The sequence below is a fragment of the Cyrtonyx montezumae genome, unplaced genomic scaffold (genome assembly GCF_038088225.1).
Source record: "Cyrtonyx montezumae isolate F1298 unplaced genomic scaffold, pur_monq_1.0 scaffold_3, whole genome shotgun sequence".
NCBI classification, from domain to species: domain Eukaryota; kingdom Metazoa; phylum Chordata; class Aves; order Galliformes; family Odontophoridae; genus Cyrtonyx; species Cyrtonyx montezumae.
In genome coordinates, this window is record NW_027072034.1 from 119,343,083 (window position 1) to 119,355,959 (window position 12,877).

At 32.7% G+C, this 12,877-nt stretch overlaps 1 protein-coding gene across 1 annotated transcript in view; it reads left to right on the plus strand.

Moving 5' to 3' along the window:
* Positions 1–12,877, plus strand: part of CEP290 (centrosomal protein 290) — a 43,662-nt gene that overhangs the window by 5,182 nt on the left and 25,603 nt on the right. The window contains exons 12-22 of the mRNA XM_065743203.1: positions 3,039–3,162; positions 4,009–4,181; positions 5,275–5,437; positions 6,053–6,153; positions 6,238–6,325; positions 6,791–6,903; positions 9,135–9,219; positions 10,202–10,344; positions 10,874–11,038; positions 11,543–11,692; positions 12,649–12,764. Coding sequence (XP_065599275.1) covers positions 3,039–3,162; positions 4,009–4,181; positions 5,275–5,437; positions 6,053–6,153; positions 6,238–6,325; positions 6,791–6,903; positions 9,135–9,219; positions 10,202–10,344; positions 10,874–11,038; positions 11,543–11,692; positions 12,649–12,764 — 1,421 coding nt within the window. The remainder of the gene's footprint in view (positions 1–3,038; positions 3,163–4,008; positions 4,182–5,274; positions 5,438–6,052; positions 6,154–6,237; positions 6,326–6,790; positions 6,904–9,134; positions 9,220–10,201; positions 10,345–10,873; positions 11,039–11,542; positions 11,693–12,648; positions 12,765–12,877) is intronic.

Genomic DNA, 12,877 nt, shown 5'->3' on the forward strand with positions numbered 1-12,877 from the left:
CACAGTTTGCAAGTACCAGAATATGGTGTTACTCACCTTTGAGAATTATGAGGCAGATTGATTTCTTCCACCACAAAATTAGCTTAATGTACACAAAGGACGTCTTTTTCTTTATGTGCTGAGCTTTTGGTAGCCAGTTCTGTTGCTTTTATATTTAACTTATCTAACTATACTCAGAAGGATTACTTTAACATCTGAGCATCCAGAACTTAAAGCTGATAAATTAGAATTTAGTTTATATTCTAAATCTGTCAAGGAAGAAACTTTTCCTAGGGATTTTACCTTCTGTGTTCCTTTGTCTTCTCTTGTGCCATACTGTTGAAGCCTATGGTTTAGCACATGAAAGCAGCTAAATTTAAGGACCGCTTTTATTAGTTTAAAATTAGATAATCATTATGATTTTGAATTTTTTCATTTTCTTGACAAACTTGAAAACATTCTGTCACAGTTTTTCTGCATCACCCATCAAGTGGACTCAGTCCCCTGAGCAAAAACAGTTCCATGGACAGATTTTCCCTTTTCCAGAAGCTGGAGGGACCCAGACCGCTTTTCCCGACATGCTCTTTAAATATACTACAGGGACCTTATCTCCCTCTACAGTATGAAGGAAGCTGGATTGGATAGGACCATCTTTATTGATAGTTCCTCGAGTGCTGACCACCCTGGTGGCTGCTGCGAAATGCTTCTCCCAGTGCTTTATTCCTCCACCCATTGCTTTCAACAGTTCTTAACAACCCTTTGTGTCCTTCGATTTTACCAGAAGCTGGTGCATGATAGGGGATATTATAAATCCTCTCAATGCCATGATCTTTGGCCCAAGTATTTACAAGAGAATTTTTGAAATGAGTCCCATTATCTGACTCAGTTCTTTCTGGAGTGCCATGTTGCTGTAGGACTTGTTTCTTGAGACGTAAGATGATGTTTCAGGTGTCACCATGGGATAGTGCATATGTTTCAAGCCACCCAGTGGTTGCTTCCACCATGGTCAGCACATAACGCTTACCATTGTGGGTTTGTGGCAAGGTGGTATAATCAGCCTGCCACACCTCCCCATATTTATACTTTTGCCATCGCCCTTCCCCCTGAGAGAGGTTTCATCCTCTTGGCTTGTTTAATTGCAGTGCATGTTTCAGAGTCACGAATAACCTGTGCAGTAGCGTCCGTAGTTAAGTCCACCCCTCAGTCTGTAGCCCACTTATATGTTGCATCTCTTCCTTCGTTGCCTGAGGTCTCATGAGCCCATCAAGCTAGAAATAATTCACCCTTGTCATTGAGTCACCTCAATTTTGGCCGCTCAGTCTACCTGATGGTTATTTTGTTGTTCTTCAGTAGCCTGAATCTTGGGCACATGAGCAACTACATGACACCTTTGAACAATATTCTTTATTCAGACAGCAATGTCTTTCCACAGTTCAGCAGCCCAAATAAATTTACTCCTTCATTGCCAGTTGTTCTGTTCCAACTGCTGTAACCACCCCCATAAAGCATTTGCCACTATCCATGAGTCAGTGTAGAGATAAAGCACTGGCCACCTCTCTCATTCAGCAGTATTGACTTAATTCTACTTTTCCTTCAGTGGCCTCTGCAACTTGTTGTGTAGGGCTCCACACAGCAGATTTCCATCTGCAATGCTTCCCTGCAGTATGACACAATCCATCTGCGAACAGGGTATATTTATTTATTTATTTCTGTTAATTAATTGTATGGTGGGGCCTCTTTAGCACTTGATTCTCTTCTCCTGGTAACATTTCAAACTTTTTAGATTCAGATCAGTCTATGATCACCTCTAGGATGGTGGCAAAAAAAAAATCTCACATCCCTTTAAGAACCCTGGGACATACGTTATGGGCATTTTTAGACTGAGCAGTATTATGAGGTATAATTATGCAGTCTTACAGGACCAGGAACTGATAAAAAACAGTGTACAATTTAGCCTCTGAAGATCAGAAGATGGAAGCAGATGAGAAAATCTTTGATGAGCAGTTATACAGTCTGTTTTTAAGCTGACCAGATGGCTGTAGAATTTGGTTTTCAATGACAGTCACTAGCATGTTATTTTGAACAGTTTTGTGGAAATATATTTTAAATAGAGCATTTAAAAAATAAGTTAATACATTGTGTTGTAACTCAAAATGGACCAGGCCCGTTGCAGTTCAGTGTATGTGCACATTTTAAAGGGTTATGGTTAGTTTTTTACAACTTTGCTAAGCATGTGATTGTATTTTTCCTCTAAACAAGCCTGATATTTTGTTTTTCATAAATTTGGTATTAAGTAAGGTAAGCAACTCTTGAGATTTTTATTTTATGTAATTTATTTCTAACTCTTTTTTCTTTTTTTTTTTTAATCACACCAGAAATAAAACTGAGCTTTCTGTGATATTTCTAAAGTTCATGTAAAAGCATAGAACTAATATATTAATGGACACTTTCACAGTCTGTGTCTGCCTACGGATATGTATTGCATGTAAAGCAAGATTTGGTTTGAATTATTAAAAGTTGAATGATTAGTTGAAAGTCAGTCTGCAAAATAGACATTAGGTATGATGGATTATTAGTCTTCCCAGTCTAGAATATACGATTCAGTTCCTACCACGTGTTAATGAGGAGATAGTAAGAAGTCTGTTTGATCTAAAACTTTTTATCATGCATTATTATCTTAACTCTTAGAGAGCTGTTCCATGTGAAATTGATACAATAATGCTTCAGTGTGTTTGTGTTACTTGAACGCTTTATTTTTACTTTCTTTTGTTTTCCCTGCTTTGCCTTTAAATATGCTACTTCTAGCTAATATCTGAACTCTATGCTGTAAGTATAGTATATTTGCTTGTTGTGTAATTGATTTTTATTATCATAGCTGCTTTTCATTTATTATGTACTTGGAAGAAATGTGATGTTCTGTACCAGTAGTATCTGTGTCAATAAAGAAGACTTTCTTTAATAGAGTTTCTCTTTTTGTGTTGTTTGTTTGGGTTTTTTTTGAGTGTACAGGAGTGAGATAAACAGTAAAAAATAATTTCTTTAATTTTTTCTTTTTGTAGAGTGTGCAAGAGCGAGATGCTCAGATAAGACTGCTGACTGAGCAAGTCGAACAGTATACCAAAGAAATGGAACAAAATGCGTTTCTTATTGAGGAATTAAAAAATGATCTCCAAAAAGATAAAGGTAAGCTGAATGTGTTATTTTAAGATATATTAAAAAGAAATTAAGAAGCAGTAAATTTCATATAATCATTTCAGGTGGAAGGGGCCTTTAGAAATCATCTGTACAACTCTCCTACAATGAGCAGAGACAGCTACAGCTAGATCATGTACTTTGGGAGAAAGCTTTAAGAGTCTGCACTCATTCTACTTTCCTTGTGGTCTGTTAATATCGAAGATTTGTTCCATCACAACAGACTCTTGTCTGTTTTCTTCTTTCTTACAGTCTCCCTGTAGATAATGAAAGGCCACTATCAGGTGTCTTTGGAGCCTTCTCTTCTCTAAGCTGAACAGCCCCAGTTCTCTCAGTCTGTCTTCACAGGGGAGGTGTATTCTTCAGAAATACCGAAAAAAATATTTGAAATATTTAAGTATTCATCTTTTGAATTTTTTGTTAATGTCCATTTATCATACAAACAAAAGTGGTTTAAATTTATTCACAGTACTTCAGTGGGCTTTAGATATAACACCAAAAAATAAATAACATTTATTTTGCTTTATTTATTAATAAAACTAAACCTGATCTTTGTAGGTTAGTGTGTGATATACAAGGACTCAGCTCTGTAAAGACTTGCAATTGATTGATTACATACAATTTAAAATAATTTCTGATGTCTTTTATATGCATACTTCTTATAAGGGTTGTTTGAAGGAACAATTGAAAAAAAAAAGCTCTAGTATGTAGCCTTTTGTAATTATTTGCTTAAAAGAGCAGATAATGAAGGTCTCCTTTATAATTTTATCTGAAGTGTTTCTTGATTAGGTAGAAATATTAACTGCATTGTCACCAGATAATTGTTTTTCTTTCCAGGTCTCTCATCTCTTGCTCAGCAGAATTGTCTAGGAGATATGCAAGAAAAGTTAAAACTGCTAGAAGAAAAAACAAAGGAGGCTGAGAAATCAGCAGAACTAGCAGAAGCAGATGCCAGAGAAAAGGACAAAGAACTTGTTGAGACTCTGAAACGAATGAAAGACTACGAACTGGTAAGCAGTTTGTTCAAGTTGATAGATTAGTTCATCATAGTTTTAGCAGAACATTTTCTCCTTGCACTTTATTTATTGTGTTCTACATTAGAAATTAAATGAATGTCTTCCAATGCTATTTTTTTTCTTTTAGTGGTCAGTGATTGCATTCAATTTGTTAGCTGTACATAAAAACTTTTTCAAGGTGACAGTATTAGCATATGAACGTAGTTTAAGTGTGAGTGAAACCCATTGAACGTTAATTGAAGAGTCATAAAATGATGGCATCATTTGACCTTCCTTTGTCCTGTGATGCCATTACTCCCTCGTAGAAGTCCACCAGATTGTTCAGGTATGTTATACCCTTGGTGAAGCTGTGCTTGACTGTCTTTGATCACAGTCAAGATAGAATCTTCAAATAATCCTATAATAAATGGGACCAGTTTTGAAATGTGTAGAAGCTGCTCTATAGTTAGACAGATTTATAGGATTTGCTTTTATTTGGCATCATGCTTTAGAAAGCACAGTGTAGAAGAGTGATTATAACTGAGAAAGATTTTCTTGTTAAGTATTTAATATTTGATGTAAGAAGTATATATATTAAAAAAATTAGATTCCTCAAAAATTATACTGAAACTCAGATAGCATGCAGAAAAGTGGCACTCTTTTGGTACAATTTTTATACCCAGAGAATGTTTTTCAAAGATATTTTGAAATTAATCAACACTGAAAGTTTTGGTATCCTTTAATGCAATGATGAAAAATCACAAATGCAATCATTCTTGAAAATGTTTGCATGAAAGAAATTGGCAATTCAGTTAGAAATTTACTATATGGTCAGCATTTACTTTAGTGGACACTGAGTCAGCCCCTCAAGAGGATGAACTCACTTCATCCTTGTGGTGTTCTGGAGGGATTTCTTCACTTATTGTCTTTCTTTCACTTACCTCAGGTCCCATATGATTTTTAGTGCAAGTTCTGAATCATAGCAGTTTCTTCTTGTTTTGTTTTCAAATAGTGTCATTGGCTTTGTAACAGTGAAACACAGATTTGTAATTTTTCCTCTGTGTACTGTTAGAGGCTTTGTTTATAATTCCCATTTGGATTCTTACAGGGAGTGTATGGTTTGGAAGAGGCTGTTGCTGAAATAAAGGATTTAAAAAAGCAAATCAAAATACGAGATCACGAGATTGAAATGTTAATTAAGGAAGTCAATAAACTTGAACTTAAAATAAATGATTTTCTTGATGAAAACGAGGAGCTTAGAGAGCGCTTAGGTATGTTACATTCAATACATTTTACATTTTCAGTTATTGATGGTGTGAGAATGTCAGAGTATACTAAGTAACTACTTGGAAATACTTACTTATATTTTGCTAATAGTTCCAAATAGCTTTAGTTAGGACAAGATGAATGAGTGTCATTTCTAAATTTGGCTTACAGGCTGCTTTGTCTGAAGAAAGCAGGAGAATATATTTTGGATTGCTTTTTAGGTTTTGATTCCTTCTTGATTGTAGATGCTTAATTGGCTTCGTAATTTAGTATTTGGAAAACAAAGCATATTGAAATAGTAATGCTAGATTGAAAAATAGTTAAAAAAATGGACAGGCTTATTTTATACGTGTGTATCAAAAACATAAGTACAGTGAATTTTAGGTGGTATATTATTGCTGTTTTTTGAGTAACTAAAGCAGAATTGTGTTTTCTTCTGGTATTTTTACACAGAGCATAATGTTTAGAAATACGAATATATTTAACCATCAACTTACTAGTTTTTTATTCTACCTGACTGATTATGTTGTTATTTAAGTGGTCTATCTTCTGATGACCATTAATATTAATACTCGTTCTTAATATATGATTGCACATTTTATGTTTATACTGTGTTTCAGGTCTTGAGCCAAAGGCAATGATTGATTTAAATGAATTCAGAAACAGCAAAACACTGAAACAGCAGCAATATAGATCTGAAAACCAGATTCTTTTGAAAGAGGCAAGTGATAAATTGTATTTTTATGTAACTATTAATTATAATACTGTGAACAGGTTGAAGTACTGATTTGTTAATAATATGCAGATTGAGAGACTAGAAGAGGAAAGAATTGAACTGAAAAAACAAGTTCGTAAATTGGCTCAGGAGAAGGGAAGAAGAATTGCCACAAGAGGTAGGATATTTTTTGTTACAAACTCTGTCTTGCACGAACATTGTCTATAGTTATCATTGCAGCTCTGTTCAATGTATTGTGATTAAACTAAAAGTTAAAATACTTTTCGCTGAATCTGTAGGAAGATGTGAGTGGTTTCATGTTTTTGTAGTCTTATAGCCCAATAGATTATTGATTTGATGACTAGTGATGCATCACTGTCACTGTTTTGGACTTTTTAGATATAAGATGATATCACCATGATTTCCAGTAAACCTTCATAATAAATGCATTTCAGAAATCTTAAAAATTTCTACTCTGTGCTACCTAGGCAAAAATACTCTGTTTGAATTTAAAGATATACAGCTCCTTACGCTGCAAGTAGAAAAACAGAGCTGAGATATACTAACTGGAATATATTTTCTTGTTTGAAGACCAAAAAAAATGTCATAACCATTTATCTCTTGTACATTTACTTTCAATTAGCACTGGAGGTTGGTGCTGTGGAGGTAACAGACAGCTTCATAGAAGAGAAGCAAATGAGGAAGAGAGAATTTGATTTCTTGAACACACACAATATTGCTGAAGTAAAGGCAAAGGTAGGTTTACAAAGCAAGCTCATGAGCATTTACTATATTTCTGCTTCAAAATAGCAATTATATTACTTTGCAAATATCTGTATAAATATTTTCTAGAAACTTCTACTAACTACATTCAAAAATTTCCAAGTTACTATTTTTTTTCTAATAATAATGAGTGTTTTTTATTTTCTGTGAGTACAGGCTAGTAACACATGTAACATGGAAATGAGAAGCATACTTTCATATAGAGTGGCATCAGTTAGCCTTTTGAGCTCAGTGAAAGACACAGCTGAAAAGAGTGAGGCTGTGGAAAATCTATCTAGAAGAACTACTTGCATATTTGAGAATTTAGGTCACTTGGAAAAAACTAGAAATACTTCTTTGCTTCATTTAGATTCAAAATATGTGACAGAGTTGCAAATATTTAATGACAGCTGTAGTTCAGAAACTCTGAGCATAAGAGAACTTTATGTATCACCGGAGCTATAGTTTACATCAGCATCAGGGATATTACACTGAAGATATAACAGGGATATTATAACACTGAAGATATATATTATACACTGAAGATATATCAGGGATATTATAACACTGAAGAGGGAATATATTTTTTTTTCAAAATCTGACTTATTTTCATCTGAATCACTTATTAATGCATTTAACTTTGCATTTCTTACAATTGTTGGAACTGTAAATTGAGCAACACAGTTTGAGGACAATTATTTTAAAATTGCTTTAATTACACAGAGAAATATCACAGTGGTAGTTTGCAAATATTAGTTGAATGAAGTAGGGGCTGATTCTGTCCTTTGAAGTGAAATCAGATGGTGAGATTTCTGCTAAAAATTAAAAAAATAAACTAAAAATTTCCCGAGTTATTTCTGATATCTTTTTAGCCATTTCACCACCAACCTAGCATCTTATCAGTTCTTGGAAAAACCGCAAATATTTCCAATTAAAAACTCAATTTATTGAAAATAGCTTCAATGATAAATTATTTTATGTTCTTGAAAGGATTTTTGAAACCTTTTAAGAATCATTAGAAGGACAGCTCGATTGCAGGATGCTTACTGTGTTCTATTTGCATGATAAATCATAACAAAATTATTCTCTGGTATTGCTATTAAAGATTCTGTGTTAGCACAGGAGTTTTGGGGTACCAGGCAGAGATATAGGACATGAATCAAGCCAATAGTCTCATAAAGGTACCTGCAGACAGTTGTTCCATCTGCTGCATGTCCAAGAATATGTGTATCTCTGGACAGTGTTACATGGGATACACCTTGTGTAATTCTTCCAGTAAATCCATCTTTATTTTCTGTTGCATTTCAGGAGGCTTGTATGTGGGCAGGTTTTCATAAAATAATAATACGAAGTGATGAAAAAGCTGGGACTAGTATATTAAAACTAAACTGAAACTATATTTTGAATGGATATAGAGAATATATCTCTTGTTTATCTGGGTTTTGATAAGGGAAAATAATGATTAGAGTAAATAGGATCAGCACACAGGTCTTTCCTGAAATGTTTTTGAAGATAGAATTTCTGTTGAGCGTGGCTTAGCTGTGTAATTGTTAAGCATATAAGTAAGTGTCCAAAGAATTAAGTCTGTGTGTATTAAGCATTTTCCAACTTTATATCAGCTTTTCCATGCTGTGGGAACATGCTTTTCTGCTGAGGTTTCTCTTATTCCGTTAACTAAGCTGCAGCATAAATAATGCCTATTCTTTTCATTCTGATAGAAAATAATATTTTTTTTTTTTGTATTTTAGAAGACTCGGGAATATAAACCTTTATATATAAATGGAAATAGAATCATATATTAATAAGGCACTGTTCTTCTTTTAAAATTAGCAGATAACCAGAAATCTGTTGAGGGTATGCTAAGTAATTATTCTGAATTACAGCTAGAAAAATGCAGAAGCCAGGCAAAGCAGGTAATACATTGTGGGCTATTTTTAATTAAACAACAAAAAAGAGAAAGGGTATTTATATGAAGTTTATTTATAGTTTAAGTAGTTTTTTCTTTATGATTTTGTTGCTGACAGACTATTTCTTTAATGTTTGCCCATGATGTAACCCCTCATTTTGGTTCACATACTATATAATTTCACTGTTGAATGTAATGGAATGGCAATATTTTCAAATGTTTCATTCTCATTTGACATTCTGTAACCACAGACTCTTAATCAGAATTTTACTGCTAATATTCCTGATTTGCAATTTTTAATCTTTTTTCGTTTCTTTAGAATGAGTATCTTGCAAATGAGCTGAGCGAGAGAGAGAGAGATTTGGAAAAGAGTAGGACTATAATAGTAAAATTTCAATCTAAATGTAAGTTGGAACTATGTATTTCAAAAACTACAGTGTTATCAGGTACCTGCAGATTGCTTGTTTGTTTATTTGCTCTATATTTTGTGATTGTGTCCAGAAATGTTCAGCTTTGCAGTTTCTTTTCAATGCAGTTTAGTTTGGTAACTTTCGCAATGATTGAATTTGCAGTGTGCATAGAATATTTTTATGCAATTATTTAGATACCCTTCTGTGTCAGTTATGTTTCTGAAATGTAATTGCAAACATAAATAGCATTTATCAAATTAAAATTTCTTGAATTGTCCTTAATGCCATTTTAAAACAAAAATTTGTGTTTATTTTTGTATGTGTATGTTTTGTCTGTTAATGCATATATGTTTCCTATTTTAAAATTAAATTAATGTTAACACAAGAAACATAGCTTATTCATACTAATTACATTAAACTAGGATTTCTCCTTAAGAGCTGGGCTTAAGAAAATCTTTTAAGTCTGTGGGAGGTCTCTTTTATTATAACCTTGCATTTTCCTTGCTTAATTATACTTTGCTTCTCTGAATTCTTCTGAATTTCACTTGAGAGACAAATACTGGCAGGAAAACTGTATGATTTGAGAGTCCTTATTATACCCAAAGAATTTAAAATTTAAAATTTTTCAATTTTACCATTCTGTTCCAGGAATTCAAGCCATCCCTATATTGATAATTGTTACACACAAATATTTCCAAGATAGCTATGTTTCTGCATCTGTGAGAACGGATCAGATGTGCTACTAAAAAGTCTAAAAAGTGTTGGGAAACATGGAAAGTTCAGTAAAGTCCAATGATTTCCCGTGAAGGATTTCTCTATTGTTTTGTTGGTATTTCTCCAAGCAAAAATTTTCTGAGTTGAATTTATCTGTATGTAATATGAACATTATATATCAAATCAAGAGATATTATGATGAAATATTCTAGTGAGTCAATCATGTTATAGTGCTTTCAGACACATTAACTATTTATTGCAGTAAAAGAATTATCAGAAGAGAACAAACAACTTGAACAAGGAATGAAAGAAATATTGCAAGCTGTGAAGGAAGTGCAGAAGGATCCTAGTGTGAAGGGAGGAGAAACATCCTTAATTATCCCTAGTTTGGATCGTTTAGTTAATGTAAGCTTACTCTCTTATTATTTGTCCTCACAGGATTTTAAGACTATTTTTTTTTGTCCTTGGTTATTGTATAATGAAATAGGAGTTGCTATATATTTACTTACTTATAATTAAAAGTGGGATTACATAATGTGACTCCTCTAAAAATAAATAAATAAATATGTAACAAGAAGAGATAGGAAGGAAAGGGGAAAAAAATGAAAGAGAGGGAAAAAAATAAATAAATAGATTATGAAACTGACTTGGGTAAGTTCACTGTCCTAGGCATAAAACTTAAGATAAAAGTTAATTTGCCTGTGTTATATCTATGCAGAATCTACAGGAAATGCCAAAGAAATATTCTTTCTTTATACATTGTACTGAAAAATTAGTGTTTTAACAGGAAAATATGATCATTTATATCACAGTATGTGGTGCATATAGCATCAGCAAACAGATGAGCAGATTTTTAAAAGCTAAAATTTATTTTTTTCTAATTTTTTTTCCGTGCTTTTTCTCTGTTGTGTGAATTAAATGTTCACTATATTAGGCAATTGAGTCAAAGAACACAGAAGGAATCTTTGATGCTAGTGTGCACTTGAAAGCTCAGGTTGATCAGCTTACAGGACGAAATGAAGAATTAAGACAGGAACTGAAACAGACTCAAAAGGAGGCAACACATTTCTCTAATCAGCTGGCAAAGGCAAATGAAAAGGTATACAGTTTACATTACATAATTTTTTTTCTACTTTAGTAATAGAAAAAGATTTCCCAGCAACTAATATTGTAGAATAATGTTTTGTGTACTATTAGACTAGAGAACTGGAGAGCCTTTTAAGAAGTGAAAGAGCAAAGATTTGTTTAGAATAGGCCATCAGATAACCACTGCAATAGTTATGTCCTAAACTTCATCTTTTAGAAGTTACAAAAGCATGCAATATTTTAAACGGTTCTAAATGAAACTAACAGATATGTGAATCTACCCTGATTCTTGGAGTCACTTGATCTGTTTAGCTCAAGATGTTATGCATTTAATAATGTATGAAATCACATTATTTTTTAAGTTTCCTTTCTAAGAGTGCTTTAGAATGTATGTGGAACTGAATTAGATTGTTAATAAGAACTGTCTTAAAAATATTGGAGAGCCAGTATGTTGTCCATCAACTGGATATTTTTAAATTGTATAAAGTTACTTTGTTGTTTTGTTTCTTTTCTTTAGATTGCACAATTGAATAATGAAATTTGCATATTACGTCAATCAGAATGTGCTAATATTATCTTCAAAACAGTGAATCTTCCAGAAGGGATGATTCCTTCAAGTGTTAATATGATTAATTCTTTGAATGAATATTTAATACGTCTTATACAGGTAACACGTTTAGCTTTTGATATTGAGAATATATGTAACATATAGCTCATTCCACCAAAATCTATTGCCATATCACACATAGACATGGGAGAGTGCTCCAAAATTGTTTTGAAGTTTGACATCTGTAAACTCTTGGGACTATACTGGTTTTGTTTTGCTTAGTTTTTTTCTACCAAGCTTTCAATGTTTTCCTGTGCTGTAAACTCAAAAGATTGTAACTATATATTTGACAACAGTTTGGATTTATTGTGTTGAAAATCTGAATTTTGATCTAAAAATCTACTTCACAGTTCAGCAGTTTTTCTGTGAGAAATGCTTTCACTACTGACTGGATTTCACAGCTGGATATGTACATGGAAACCCTATTGTGATCATTTTTTTTCTTTTCTTATTTAAGTACAACAGAAGTCTGTATTTACCATGTGAATTTTCTTTCAATTATGTCAAAAATAAGTGAACATGTGAAAATGGGATTAAGTACATTGAAACCAAAAGCGATGTTTCCCAGAGAACAGTTAAATAGTAAATAACTGATTGACTTTTTATTATTACTGTCTTTGATAACTTTACTTTTACTTTTTTATTATTTTTATTTTTTTATTATTTAAATTCTTTAATTTCATATGGTAAAGTTAATATTTATTTAGGAATATGAGAAGAGCATGACTCTCCATGAACATTTTCAATTAGTATTCTTTGTGGACTACATATGTAGACTAACAACATCAACAGAACAATTTTGCACCTGGTAATACATATACCAATATTTACTGGACTAATTTTTTCTCCTGTTACTTCTAAAGAAAGACATTTACTTTCTGCAATTCACAGAATTCGTAACAGAAATATCTAACATAAAAAGTAAAACAAAAACCTGCAATTCTGACTAATGCTTTTATGTTTAAAGCCTGTAATAATGACTTCAATTTTGTTTTTATTTGGAAAATAATCATTAGGAACTGGAAAATAAAGAACGGTTACTTAAACAATTAGAAGATGCAGTAGAGGACTATAAACGAAAATTTGCAGTAATTCGTCATCAACAAGGCTTGCTCTATAAGGAATACCAAAGGTATTGTTCTCTGAATTCTTCAGTTCAAATATCTACATGTTTAATAACTTTGAATCAAGATTTACAGCTACATTGGAATGGTTCTTTGGTTAGTGCCATAAACATCACTGCTC